The sequence below is a fragment of the Gopherus flavomarginatus genome, chromosome 2 (assembly GCF_025201925.1).
Source record: "Gopherus flavomarginatus isolate rGopFla2 chromosome 2, rGopFla2.mat.asm, whole genome shotgun sequence".
Lineage (NCBI taxonomy): Eukaryota > Metazoa > Chordata > Testudines > Testudinidae > Gopherus > Gopherus flavomarginatus.
The window spans coordinates 61972866-61987144 of record NC_066618.1 but is presented as its reverse complement, the minus strand read 5'-3'; the positions used below and the strand labels follow the sequence as shown (position 1 = coordinate 61987144).

Sequence of the window (14279 nt, the reverse complement as noted above, 5' to 3'; positions counted from 1 at the left end):
ATGTGATTTACATTTTTGTTACATTTGTCCTCCTACTCCATCCCTCCTGTTGTCAGTCATATTCATGGGTCATGTCTGCTATTAAATGGTAAACTGTAATCCTGCTTGGTTCCTTTTGTGCGCTATCACAACATAAATATTAATGGCAACGACAGAGATGGAAAATTAACACTTATAGGTGAGGGATGTGGCAGAAGGGAATGAGGAGAAAATGAATTATCAGGTGGATGGCCATGTGGCCATGAGGCTCTCAAGAGGCATTCAGTAGATCAGGCATGCAGAAATAGAGTGTTGGGGGTAAGCCAGGATTGAGATTTGTTGGGGTGGACTTCGGTTGGGGAGAGTTGCAAAAGAATCAGTGTTGGAGGAGAAAGTAGAGTCAATTTTATTAAACAAGAGAGGGAGGGGAAAATCAGGAGAGGGCTTAGAGAAGCAGAGTAGTCATATCCACTGATGGAGTGGGAGGTCATAGTGTGAAAAGGTGGACAAAGTTGAAATAGAGGTGCTGGTTGTAGAGGGAACTCAGTTACTGGAAAATCAGAGAGGGAATAGTACTGAGCTAAGACGAAGTTGAGCGAGCGGCCATTTTGGAGAGCTGATCCGATGTTGAAGGACAAACAAGGAGATGAGAGCAAAGGCTAAAGGGTCAGATGGGACATCAGTGTTAAAGTTGAAACCTCTGGAGGATGGGGGTGAAAGGAGAAGCAGAAGGAGAACTTGGTGTATCAAAGTGAAGAGAAGGATGGTTGGGGAGGAGTTGGTGGCTGGCAGATAAGTTACATGGAGAGGGAGTGTAGAGTCTGATCGGGCGCATCACTCAAAGAAAATGAAGGGGTGAACTGGATAAGGCGGAAGGTGCTGGACGTGGCACCACCTTTCTTGAGGAGGAGTCAGGAAGGGGAGAAAGGGAGGCTGCTGTGAGCGTAGTTGTGGAGGTTTCAGTGGGTGCTGAAGATGGAGGGGAAAGAGATAAAAAGGTGGATGGTAGTGATCTTTTTCTGTGGAGGAGGAAGCGGATAGATAGTATGGTTGATTGTCATTGGGGGGAAAAAAGGGGAAGAGTTTGTTGGAGAAAGATACCAGATGTATGAAGGATGGCAAATTTCCTGGGAGGAAGAGAAAGATGTGGTGGGAGGATAGGAATTTTTGAGGGTGTTTGAAGGGGTAGGGGAATGAGGAGGCACTAGAGCTGGTGAGAGCAATAACGGTTGGGTTGGTAGGAAGGATAGGGAGTTGGAGGTGACCACAAACCCTAGCTATATGTTCTATTCTTATAGTCAGAGCATATTTGATCTAAAGGTAAAAGCACTTTACCCATAATAAGACAAAAGGTGATAAGATAGTTTGTTTTGTAGGGTGACTGTGGAGTGCGCAAAAGAAGGAGGTCATCTACATACTCATCTTACCGTCCTGTTGAAGATATTACTGATGAGGACTTGGAGAATATAGCAATTACAGTTAAAGATAAAATCTATGATAAAGTCCTGGTAGGTGCCTGCTTTTTCCTTTTGATTGTTTAGAGCGAGGGGCATAAGGTGAAACTACTTCATTTCATAAAGTGAATTTAATGCTCATTGAAAAGTGCCAGAATAAGAGCCCTGGAGACTACAGTGCTGTGTTTATCTACTGTGCGAGGACAGCAGGGAAGCTTCTCTCCCTTGCTTCCGAGAATACTGGAGAAGGTAGTGCATTGTCTGTGCTTAGCCATCTCTTGCTATCTGCAAACAGGTGCCAGTTGTGGCCATGTTCTGCTATTTACCTCTTGAGTGGGAACTATATTGAGACCACTAATTCACTTCCACCAAAGGCCTATTAGATGGAAGTGGACATAGCCATGAATGATCTGGGCACATATAAGCCAGTGACCTAGAAGCAAATTGCTCCACATTCCATTTGTGTTCCTCTGTTTCCCTTGAAGTGTTATCATGTGAGAGGAGTGCTGAAACCTGGAAGAGAGACGGTTATTCAAAAGGACATTAATACATGTCTGTGGCATGTTGTTGCATGAGCAGAGTTACTCTTATAAACACCGACTTTGCCACCTTATCTGTGCACAGATTTAAAATGAACACGAGCCCCTCTGTTTTGGGGTTTGATGCTGTCACAGGGATCACTGCATGAAGATTATCTAATACCCTGGAATTTCAGAATGGTGGATATTGAACTGCTGAGTGACTCTGGGGGTTCCTAGCATTTGCCATGAGTGGATTGGAACCAGAAATATAACTTAGGGCTCATGTAGCACATTAGATTCCTAAGCCTTCAGGACAGGGACCATCTCTTTGTTTTGTAAAATACCTCGCATACTTTTGAGCACTGTAGAAATGATCATGGTGGTGGAAGTTGCGTTTTTTCCTAATGTTTTATTAATCTAGTTGCCTCTGGTTCCCAAGAAGAAAGTTTAGTGTTTTCCATCTCCAGCTGAGAGGTGTGTGAGAGAATTCCAGCACCTGGAGTCAAGAAGTTCAACATAATGTGAAATGCTAAATTTTTATGTGTCTCTCTCCCCCTTCCTTTCCATGTACTTTAGGGCAGTACGTGCCACCAGTGTCGGCAGAAGACAATTGACACTAAGACAATCTGTCGTAATCAAGGCTGCGGGGGTGTGAGAGGACAGTTCTGTGGACCGTGTCTTCGTAATCGATATGGTGAAGATGTGAAATCGGCACTTCTGGATCCAGTAAGTATCAAGTTCTTTGGCTTTGTTAGCTTCACAATCATCACAGATTTCTGGGATAACATGAAATTCAAACATTCTGCCACATAAAAGCCTGAGTAGTGTGGCTGTGATTGATATTTATCTTGCTGGGGATGGGATATTTATCCTGCTGAGGGATGAGAGAGCAGGGCTTTCGGCCTGCTCTTAGTTGCTCTCAGGTGGAGGAAAGAAAATTCATGAGGTTGAGAGGATGAAAGGGGACCTGATTCTCCTAAGTTCTTGTGTAGCTTTTTTCCTCCTTCCCTGATGCTTTCACTGGTCTGCTCTGGTCTGCAATGCAAGCTACTTGTTTCAGATTCTAAACTTAAACCTTGGGAAGGAAAGAACCTCAAGAATTCAGGGTTGGGTCCTCTTTCTTTCCCTGAGCCCCTATCCTATCCTCAGCAGAGTGCCTAGACCCATCATGTCCAAATCCATCCCCTTTCATGGAGTCTGGCTGCCTTGGCAATTCATATACAATTAACAGAATAAAACTCAGCCTAAGTTTCCTCTCCAAGCTTGCCTCTTTGTTGCCCTCCCCTTGAGACACTCTCCTGGTTCCCATCTTCCAGCATGACAGAGCAGGACTTAACCCTGAGCCTAATAACAAAAAAACCCAACATTTTTGTACAAGGTCTTAGGTCTGCTTCCTAGAGCAATAGCCACCTTCGTTTTTATCTAATGCTCCTGAAGTAACATGTTACAGGCAGCAGGCCTCCTCTTCTTCCTCTGAGCCTGTTTTAAAAAATGATAATTTTTTTAAAAGGACATTAAAAATGTTTTTCTTTTCATATTAACTGAATGTTGCATGTGGCTCTTTTAGCGTCCAAACCCACCACTTCCTGGAATTTGGCTTCACTGGTAACTTAAACATAAACCTTAGTCTGGGGGTCCTGCCTGAGGACCTTTTCTGCCTTGTTCTCTGGCTCAGAGACATTCCACTTCTCTTTATATCCTGGTTGGAGCTGCTAATTGGACCAGCCTTTCAAGATGACTCAGCCATAGTTACCCTGAACCTTAATAATGGAGGTTTTTTTATCACCTTATCCTAGGGTGCTGGAATAGAAGACCCCTGCTTTTTATATTCTGTTACAACACTAGGGAAATCAGTATGACTAGAATTTGTGGAGTGTGAGCTTTGAAAAATTCCAAGAATGTATATTTTTTGTTTCTTCAATATTGCAAACTTTTTTGATCAAAAGATTGATTAATATTATCCACTAAAGTATTTGTTTATGAAATACAGTATTGCCCTGCATAAGGTATTGTTACATAAAAGTGGCACTTTCTTTTGTTTCAGGTAGGTAATAGATGCAAACCTGTCTTCTCCAATCCTAATACCTCTGTAGATAACTCTACCCCATACCTTTATCTCCTTGTCTGTAATTCAGGATTGGATTTGCCCTCCTTGTCGTGGTGTCTGTAACTGCAGTTACTGTCGCAAGCGTGATGGCCGCTGTGCCACAGGAATGCTCATCCATTTGGCAAAATTTTATGGTTATGATAATGTTAAAGAATATCTTGAAAGGTAAGGTGATAATTACATAACTGCTTAGAATTGAAATCCACACTTTTAAATGTGCTGCCTTAGTTCTAATCAGGCTCTCAAAATGTTGTTTTCATTTAAATATAACTTTGTGGAGCTTTAACCCAGACCAAAGTCCATCATAAAACTTGCTAAAACATCTAAATTGGTACTGTGACTTTCAGTCTGGGCCGACAGAAATTGATGGCAAAACTCCCCTTGACCTCATGTGAAATCTTGACAATCAACTTTACTGTGCAAATGAATAAGGCAATTTGGAAACTGAACCAGTATTTCATATTATAAGAGTTAGACTTAGATTTGTTTCTTGACTCAATTTTTTGTGTGCTTCTGTGGAGCTGTGACCATCTAATATCAAAGCTTTAGTTTATGGGAATCTGATACTTTTCAAAAGCATTAAGGATAACATCTTTCTACCTGTTTTCTAGTTTACAAAAGCAACTGAGTGAAGACAATTGAAGATGCTGAGCACAGCTGCCTGACCTGCAGACAAGTTTTTTTTTACTTCAGGGTTTAAATTTTTTTATTACAATGATGTTTATACAAGATAGAATTGTAGAATATAGCTTTAGATTTTTTTTTAACTGATTGGTCTTTACTAAAACATTTCCTGAGGAATCAACATGCAGAATATTCTTTTTATGCATAGACATCTGTATACAGAGCAGAACAGCACTTTTAAATCTTCAGTGGTTAATTTTCAGTAGGGCTACAGAACCAAGTAGGTGCTTAACTCCAAAGGCTGTGAAGGGAAGTGTGTGGCACTAAAAATTTAATGAGTGGCAGGGAGGAGGGTGAGAATTCTTGGCCTAAGCAAACTATTGAAGAGCCAAGTTTTTGAAAGCCCTCCTTTTTGTGCATGAGTAAATCAAGTAACTGCATGCCTCAGTTTGTGGGCAAAAGTAAGTTTTGCCCCTGCAAAGATAGAAGGGAGTCCTTTTGAAAACGTTATTGAAATTCAGTTCTGGTATGTGCAGTTTATTTTTAAAAAGTAGTTGACTGCAGGTGCATCACTGCTGAACCAGAGTGATACTTAGCACTGTACAATTAAAAGGGTCAATTTTCTTAAATAATTCCTACCTGTCTGCTTAACTAAAGGCAGGCTTTACAAACAACACTTTTTAAAAACCCCTAGTACTGCAGCTTCAGATTGTCAAAATTTGTGTAAAATATTGGATGTTTTACTCTGTGTAGAGATAATAAAGCATTTTCAATAGAGGAGTATTTTGTGTGTGTATGTGGGGGGAGAGGGGGGAGTTCCTCTCTCAGGGAAAATGTTCATTAACAGGTATAAATCTAGTTTAGAGAGACAGACATGGGTGGAGGCATTGTACAACAGTAGGATTACCTTGCTCCACTACACAACAGCTGAATGTGAGAAAAACATTTATCTCCTTTTGACTACAGGCTGTGTGACAACACATGTGACTGTCGGCTCACTGTTAAACAGCCAAGAGTAAGGCTACTCCTGCAAGTACCCACTTAGCTGACTTCTCCTTGCTCTTCAGATTGAAAGTCCAAACATATGTGGGCCCTCTGGTTTTAGTTTTATATACTGGACATTCATATATGTGTTTGGTTTCCTGTCGATCAATTGGACTAGCTCTTACAAAGATGACTGGCATTGCTGGAGTCAGATCCTTGAGCCGGGCTTCAGCTATGAGCCCTGACTGGATGTCCCATCGTGCTCCTGTATCAAAAACAGACACACAGTTCCAAATGGAAACTTGAATCATTCGTACATTACAATGCTGCGCTTAATAGTAGATACCTTTCCTGAGGATAGAGCAGATGTGGCAAAACTGTAGGTAATTTGTGAGCCACAGTGCAGTGCACACTCTGCATCTCATCACACAGCTCTATCTTGAGCTTGGCAATGTTCTGGGTGGAATGCTAATAGCTTTCATGATTAAATGACTGGTCTATTCTTATGGAAACGTGATACAACATACTTCAGTGTGAGAAGAGAATCCAGCCCTCTTCTAGTTGATCTAAATGGAGTAACTCGGTACAACCATAAAAAAACCCAGCTGTGATTTCCAGGTCATGGGCTCAGGCTGCAGGGCTTAACACAGCAGTGTAGCCACTTGGGCTGAAGCCTGGGCTCTAAAACTTTCCCTTCTCTCCAGGCTTCAGAACCCCAGCTCCAGCCTGAGCCCAAATGGCTACACTAGCCCTGCATTCCAAGCCAGCTGACCCTGGCTCTTCTGTTGTAGTGCAGACAAAGCATGGACTTGCATGGGAGTTAGTGAAGACAAACCTAGTGAAAGGTTGACAGAAGAAAAAGGTGTGTTCTTACAAAGAGATTACAGCAAGCCAGCTCACTCCAGTGGGCTGTAAAGTTTCAGTGGAGAAAATGCCCAGGTAAGTTTTTACCATGATGTAGCTAGTGAAGGTCAGCCCTGTTCCCCGCACGGGGGTTGAGCTCAGCAAGCTTCATCAAGGTAATACCTGTTGTTTTCACACTTGATAGGCCAGATCCTGCAAGCTGGCAAGAGCCCTCAATTAACTTGTCTGGGAGTTGAAGGTCATGCAGCAGCTCACAGGAATAGGTCCTAAGAGAGGGAGTAGGACATACTATTTCAAATTTACATCACTCTAAAAAACACAAGTATTGTTACTTTCTGTATGTGCAAACCACCCCCATCATTCCTGAATTCTGCTTGGTGTAAGGCAGTGGTTCTCAAACTTTTGTACTGGTGACTCCTTTCATAGAGCAAGCCTCTGAATACACCCACTCCCCCTTATAAATTAAAAACACTTTCAACACCATTATAAATGCTGGAGGTGAACCGGGTTTGGAGTGGAGACTGACTGTTCATGAACCCTGATGTAAGGTTTATAAGGAAATTGAGGAGCGTGTTATTTTGATTGATGAGACATGTAAAGCCGTACTGATGTTGGATTTGCCACAAGACAGGATAAACCAATGATTAGACTTACTTACAAAGGAAAACTCATCTTGTACTGACCTTTTAGCCTAGTGTACATTATAGGAAACAACTGTGTGCAGATCTTAGAGATGCCAATATTTAAGAGCTACAGTAGGCTTGAGTGTGTATGACCACAAAGTTAAAGTTGGTCTGTGGTGCTTTGTACCCTTCCAGATGTTGAGTTCTGTAGGTTGTCAGTTGTGGTGGAATACATGACCAGGATCTTTAAGACTTAGAGGGTTGGAACATTTTCCAAGTCTAGGATGGCTTGTATGAATTAGGTTGAGTGTAGTCCAGGGAGTGGGTAGGTAGCACCTGTTTGCTACAGCTGATATAAATTAGAGTTTTGCTTGAGAAGGGGTTAGACTGTATGAATATGCTGTCCTACATTGTTCTGTTCCCAGATTCCAAGGCCAGAAGGGACTAATCTATATAGTCTAGACCCCCTCTACAACACAGAACTGGCCCAAAACAATTCTTAATGCCAATGTTAACATGGACAGTGATAGAGAACATGACCCTTGATACATTTCAATGTTTAATTACTCTCTCAGGTAAAAATTTACACCTTTATTTCTTTCTGAATTTGTCTAGCTTCCATCTTCATTCATTGGATCATGTTATAGCTTTCTCTGCTAGATTGAAGAGTCCATTATTAAATATTTATACCCCATGTAGATATTTATAGACTGATCAAGTCACCCCTTAACAGTCTTTATTAAATAGAGTGAGCACGTCGAGTCAACACTGTCAGGCATGTTTTCTTATCTTTTAATCATTCTCATAGCTCTTATTTGTACCCTCTCCAATTTATCAAATCTTTATTGAATAGTGGACACTATTCCAGTGCCAAATGCAAAGTTAAATAACCTCTCTACTCCTGTAACATCTAGTCTGTGTGCTGGGACATCACCGACAGGTTAAGGTAGTATTGCTCGAATGGCATGTACCATAACTTGGTATTTCCTGGGATTCAGAAGTTTGTATTGCACTGAGTGCAGGTGAAGTTAACATTCTGAAAGGGCACAAGGCAAACTTAACTGTTACTGTCTTTGTTTTGGAATATTTAATAACATTTTGGATTAACTTCTCAGCATCCTCATGTGCCCTAGAATGTACTGACTGCATGTTTGTTAGTCATTTCACCACCTCTGCATCATCTCCTTGTCTAGCACCCCCTCCTGCCTATACACAGGATCCGCAGGGTAAAGGGTCTAGCATAGAGTAAGGAAAGGACAGCGCTGAATCCCTCACTGTACAACACAACCCTATTCTTTCCACCTCATTCTTTCCTGCACTGTTCTAACACCTGCAGCTTCAAGCCCCTCTCACTCATTAGCAGGATCTGGTACATGTGTTCCTTCTAGCCCTAAGTAGAGATGCAGAAATCTAGATCTGGGTTCTGGTGCATGAGGAAGAGGGTCTTCACATCTATCTGCAACATGGAAGGCTCAGAGAGATGTGGAACTACTTCATTCATCTTAATGAACTGCACTGAACATGCCTAGGCCCAGCTCCTCACCCCCATTTCTGCATTGTATGCCTGCTCTCAGTACGATGGGGGAAGAGCAGAAACCTTTGCTAAATGCTTTGGTTGCACTTCCATTCTAGAAGCATCAGGGGCAGTGATCCTGGAACCACATCCCCACTGCGAGAAGCAGCCTAGGAAAGTATTCCCTAGGTCTGCCCCAAAAAAATCAGAACCTCAAAGTGTTATGAGCAGCTCATGTGTATCAGGAATCCCTTGACCCAATGACTTGCTTTCCTTTGATCATGCTCAGTTCCATTGTGCAGGAAACATGATTCCATTACCATAACTGCCTGATACAATCTTCTATCATTGTCTGTTAAACAAGGCTCATTCCTTGGCAACATTTCTAAAGTGAAAGGGTCTGAACATTGATTTTACAGCACTTAAAAATCTCACTATTAAACTAGAAGTTCTGCTCTCAGGGCAAAACTTCCAAAATAAGCCCCTGCAGAATGCAAGTACAACCAGTATGCACAGCCTATGTTCTCTGAAAGCTGTTAAGGCAGGGTTCAAACATGGAGTGCACAGGTGCAGCTCAGGTTCAATGACCAAGGCATGACACATAACCACAGTAACGACATGGCTTAAACGGCCTGAAAACCTAATTTCAGAAGATCCCTATTCTTCCTGCCTATGCATATTTCATGCTTTTAGGCAGGTCAGTTTAGCTCATGCCAACCTGAACATTCAAACTTTACCCTGATAACTTTTTCAATATTGCTTCCCCCAAGGGAATTTACTGAGAGAAATTCCAGGTGGTTGAGATCATTTCTGGGAGGATAAGAGTGACTGATCTTTTTGCCCACACTTGAGCGCAAAACTATGTTAGAAGTACCAGGTTATTTTGCAAACAGTTAATTTTTAGGAGAGCCATATCTCAGAAACACTTTGCTGAAATGACAGCAAATTTGCCCTGTTAATGCTACTCTGCACCTCCTTGAAGCACTGCAAATTTCAAGACAATCCAAGTAAGAGCCTTGGAGTCTTTTAAACAGGAAGTGTTTCTTAACCTTAAGTGGTGGAGCTGCTGCTCTGTTGTTATACAGTCAGGTTTAATGCTTTGTTAATGGTAGAGTAAGTTTATTAAGTAGAGACACTGGCCATGTCTGAATGTATGAATCCTGATCTAAAACTAATGACTAACTAAATCCATCATCAGTCCCAAACTCAACAGTGAACTTAGCTCTAACTCCATGTGGTGAAAGTAATCCACTTTAGAGTAGCAGAATGTATGCATGAGGAATGCAGAAAAATTCAAACAAACATCAGTCATTATGAGGCGGATGATATCGAGAAATTTAAACAAACATCTTACCTTCCATATAAAGACCACAAATATATGCTCCTTCCCTAGGTGGGTGGCCATAATCTTCTCTGATCTTTTTGGTAACATCTACGGTCAGACACATCTTATCCAAAGGCCAATCATTCTTGCGGGCCGTGCACTGCATAATAGCTTTAAAAAAAGCCAATGGATTACTCTGAGCAGTTCACCATAGACAATTTTAATGCCACAACTGCTCCCCAAGCACCCTGCCCAGGCTTCTTAGAGCCTAAAGCTACACAACTGGGGCTCTCTGGCAGTTGTTTGCAAGAAATTAGTTGTATAAATTGCTTTTGAACTTTTAAGAAATGAAAAACAAACCAAACACCCCATCCAGTCAGCTCTCTTGCAACAGAACAAAATACATATTCATTTGAGCACAAAAAGAGGTGCCTGCTCTCTGATTCGTAATCCAGGCTAGCAATACTGCAGAAGCTACATATTCATTGTCACTCAGTGAGTTGGATGACTAAGGGGTAATATTGACTGGCTCTGATGAAAATCATGATACCTGACAGCAAACTGAATCAACAGTGGCTGAGAGAGAGTAAGGGGTGTGTGTTTGTATAAGCCTCAGGGCTATACTCTAGGAATCTGTGGTCTAATGTGAATGGCTAGTTGAATGCCTTTACTGGCTACTGAGAATTTGAATTAAAACATATTTACAAGTCTCTCTTCACTGTGTAACCCCCATTATTGCACTGATTTCCAAACTATAGCCTGTGGATCACCAACTGTCCACCGACAAGGCTTGGGATTCTGCAGAATTAAACATTTTGAGGCACCAGCTGTAAAGGACTTGTGGGGTGGCAAGTCCCTGAGAGGAATTTGGTTTTACAAACTAATGGGTAGAATGAAAAGCTGCTGAAGCTTGACAATGGCTTCTAGAGACCTAGGTAGTTGCTTTAGATTCTGAAATCATGTATGTGGGTTGTAAACATGAAGACTAAGGGCTTGTCTACACTTACCGGGGGATCGACATGAAGCGGTTGATTTAGCGGGTCTAGTGAAGACCCGCTAAATTGACCACAGATCACTTTCCCGTCAACTCCTGTACTCTGCCTGAACAAGAAGCGCAAGGGTAGTCGACGGGAGAATGTCTCCCATGACATAACGTAGCGTGAACCCCATGGTAAGTAGATCTAAGTACACCAACTTCAGCTACATTATTCATTGCGTAACTTAGATTGATCTTTCCCTGTAGTGCAGACAAGGCCTTAGGGAGCAGATTAATACACTGCTGAAGATTTTTATCCCGTACTGTAGCAGTACATATACTGGGAAGAATGCCAGACTTTTTCTCACTTCCTTTACACTATTAAAATATTTTACAAGTTAAGAACAGAAGGAGTGAAACAGTGCTGCATTAACACATTTAGGTTAAAGAATACTGAATGGAAAAGCAATGGTTACATCAGCAAACTAAGTCTAAGACTTCTCTTTTCTTTAATCAAGCACAAAAAATTAACTCAGCATCTCTTTCCTTTTCTCACCTCCAGACTTTAACATGATGATTTGAAGACTGAAGACTTATGATGGAGGGAAAAAAAAAAAACTATTTCCAGATGCCTGATTGTGCAAACTGTTACTCATGCCATTAATCCCACTGAGTCATAGGGACTACTTGCATGAGTAAGAAGTACTCCATGTAGGACTGGAGCACATGAGTAGTAGCTCCCATAGGTAGTAAAGGCCCTGGATGTACTAAACAAGGTTGCCAACACATTTTTTAAAGGGCAGAGTCAAGAATAACAAACATGATATTGTACACTTCTAGAACACATTAGATTGTTAAAAGTGAACATTTTTAACATCTTAATTTGTCTTAATTTCTAAGTCTTTTCAACTTGAATATTGAAAATAAACCAGTCTGTTTCTAGTCAATTTCAGTCATCCATTCTCATGCAGTAGCATAATATTGCATCATGAAACACTGCTAACACTTTAAAGGCATGTTTAGATTAAAAATAAAACCTGTTTGTAAAAACTGTTTCAACCTACAATTTGGAGTTGAAACTATATGAGACTGTTCCTTCAAATGTTATTAGCCATTACTACTCACCAGTCAAAAAAGACTGAGGGTTAAAGAATCCAGAAAGCCACACCACTGCAGGGAGCACAAGATCTTGTGTCCAGGTATCAAGTTCTCGACACCGCATGAGGAGGTCATTAATCCTGAAACAAGAAGCAGCAACTACCTCAATGCCGACATAGTCACGTGGACAACAGTGACAGTTTCATTAGGATGAAATTCAATGAAGTATAGAGACGCTGTGTACCAGCTGAGCTCTGCATTGCCTCTGTGGGAAGAAAGCATGGGGCTGAAGCAGTCAAAAGGTATGTGTAGATTAAGAGGCCAAGGGTAGGGTGGGATTAGCTCTTTTCTGAATCTGGACAAGCACAAAGACAGTAGTGCAAGGAGCCCAGCATGAAAAGGTTGAGGGAGTGAGGCTAGTGGACCTGCGATTAGGAACATCATCCAATTACTCTGTCACGGGGCTGCAGTGACATTATTCCTTTTGAAAATGACAGGCCCTAGTGGTTCCACTGTATAATTCCAATTTTGCAGAAAGCATAGAAGGAAAAGTTTAGAAACAATTTAAAGATTAGTATTCCAGCAATATTCATTTGGTCTCTAGAGTGAAAATGAATTGAATTAAAATGACAGATTTTATATACATGAGAAAGAGCCATGCGACTATTATCCATGGTAATTAAACAACACGAGTTACGTTATTTGGTAAGGTGCTGAAGCATATTTACCATTGTGCAAGGCCATAGGTGGATGGATAAGCCAGCCTGGTCCATGCATCTGGCACACTATCATAAAGCAATGCTGACTGCTGTGCTTCCATGTCAGGAGAAAACGTCAGCTCCCCCTGTAAAGAATAGGCATACTTGGCATCAAAGAATTCAGACTAGTTATTCTGTAGTAAAAGAAATTCACTTTTCTTACCTTCAAACCAAGGTCCAGTTGTTTAAGTGATCTGCGTATTGCCCAAATGAGGAGGTTCATTCTCTCACACTCTTGGAAACAAACAAGGACATAGGGGTTCCGAACAGCGGCCTTCTGCATGATTTCTGTCATGTTAAACTCTTCAGGAAGTTTCTCCAGAATATCATCCAGGACATTCTTAACCTTATCACATCAATACAGACAGACTGATCAGAAATTGCTGCATTAGGGATTCACACGTTTAAACATACAAGACCAAGATTATTTGTATTACCGTGGTGCCTGATGGCCCCACATGTGCTAGACACTGTGCAAGACAAAGATTCCGTGCCTCAAACAGCTGACAATCTAATACTGAGTTTTCATTGCCCAGCTCTGGAATCAGACAAGAGCGCAGATCATTCCTTATTGATTAAATAAGGACTTGTAAACTAAAAGCACCTGAGTCCAGTTCAACCTCCTGTCTTTTGCAATACTAGACCCTAGAGCCCCCATGCTGTGTGGTGAGATAGGAGCAAACCTGGAACAGCCACAGAGGGTCCAACCCTCTGGGAAAAAGATGATGTAGGGAGCAGTCTCATCCCTCTATGCATAACTGTTGCATTCCTCTCTACAAAATCTCCATGGCCTATTGGCAACACAGAAGAGGGTGTGTGGCCACAGAAAAGCAGGGAAGTAAGGGACAGGACAGACAGAGTTACAGTGGACAGGTGGCAATCAGTTGCTAAGACATATTCCCCAGTCTGTGGGGGGTGGGGGGGGGGAAGCGCAGGGAGACCATGGAAGACATGTAAAGGTAGCAGAGATCCACACGGCTTGAGAGGTATAGCCTCCTGGCACTCCAGCTTTAAAGACCATGCCCCAGATCACCCCATACTCAAAGTCAGACAGGCCCAACCTGGGTCTTGAGTCAACTACATCAGAACCTCATGTTTCACTAAAATATATATGTATGTTTGTAGCCCTTAGAGTGGCAAAGACAAGCTTGAAAACATGACCTGGGTGTAACCAAAGTTGCAATATTTGCCTTTGGCTGTAGAGCCTGACGCAATAGCCCCCAAAAATGACGGTTGCCTTAGGCATCTCAAAGGGTGTTAACTCAGTCTGCCTGCTTGGCCTTGCCTTCTGCAAACATGACTAGAGCAGGGGATGTCTCTCTGGCATGAGAGGGAAGAGTGCAGCAGGTGCACCCACCCCAGTAGATGCCCCACACAGATGGGGTAAGTGATGCCTCCCATTGTTGCCACGCATGCCTTAGAGAGGACACTTGCTGTTCCCAGGGAAGGGGAGC

At 42.0% G+C, this 14279-nt stretch overlaps 2 protein-coding genes across 4 annotated transcripts in view; one reads left to right on the top strand and one right to left on the bottom strand.

Annotated features, from left to right (window-relative positions):
• Positions 1-5062, top strand: part of CDCA7L (cell division cycle associated 7 like) — a 31407-nt gene extending 26345 nt beyond the window's left edge. Inside the window, exons 7-10 of the mRNA XM_050938677.1 lie at positions 1356-1487; positions 2531-2680; positions 4090-4226; positions 4673-5062. Coding sequence (XP_050794634.1) covers positions 1356-1487; positions 2531-2680; positions 4090-4226; positions 4673-4703 — 450 coding nt within the window. The 3' untranslated portion in view covers positions 4704-5062. The remainder of the gene's footprint in view (positions 1-1355; positions 1488-2530; positions 2681-4089; positions 4227-4672) is intronic.
• Positions 5063-5613: 551 nt separating this feature from the next.
• Positions 5614-14279, bottom strand: part of DNAH11 (dynein axonemal heavy chain 11) — a 299093-nt gene continuing 290427 nt past the window's right edge. For all 3 annotated transcript variants that reach the window (XM_050938580.1, XM_050938578.1, XM_050938579.1), the window contains 5 exons: positions 12989-13171; positions 12796-12911; positions 12095-12207; positions 10024-10164; positions 5614-5934 (listed from right to left, as the gene is read on the bottom strand). In XM_050938580.1, coding sequence (XP_050794537.1) covers positions 5687-5934; positions 10024-10164; positions 12095-12207; positions 12796-12911; positions 12989-13171 — 801 coding nt within the window. In that variant the 3' untranslated portion in view covers positions 5614-5686. The remainder of the gene's footprint in view (positions 5935-10023; positions 10165-12094; positions 12208-12795; positions 12912-12988; positions 13172-14279) is intronic.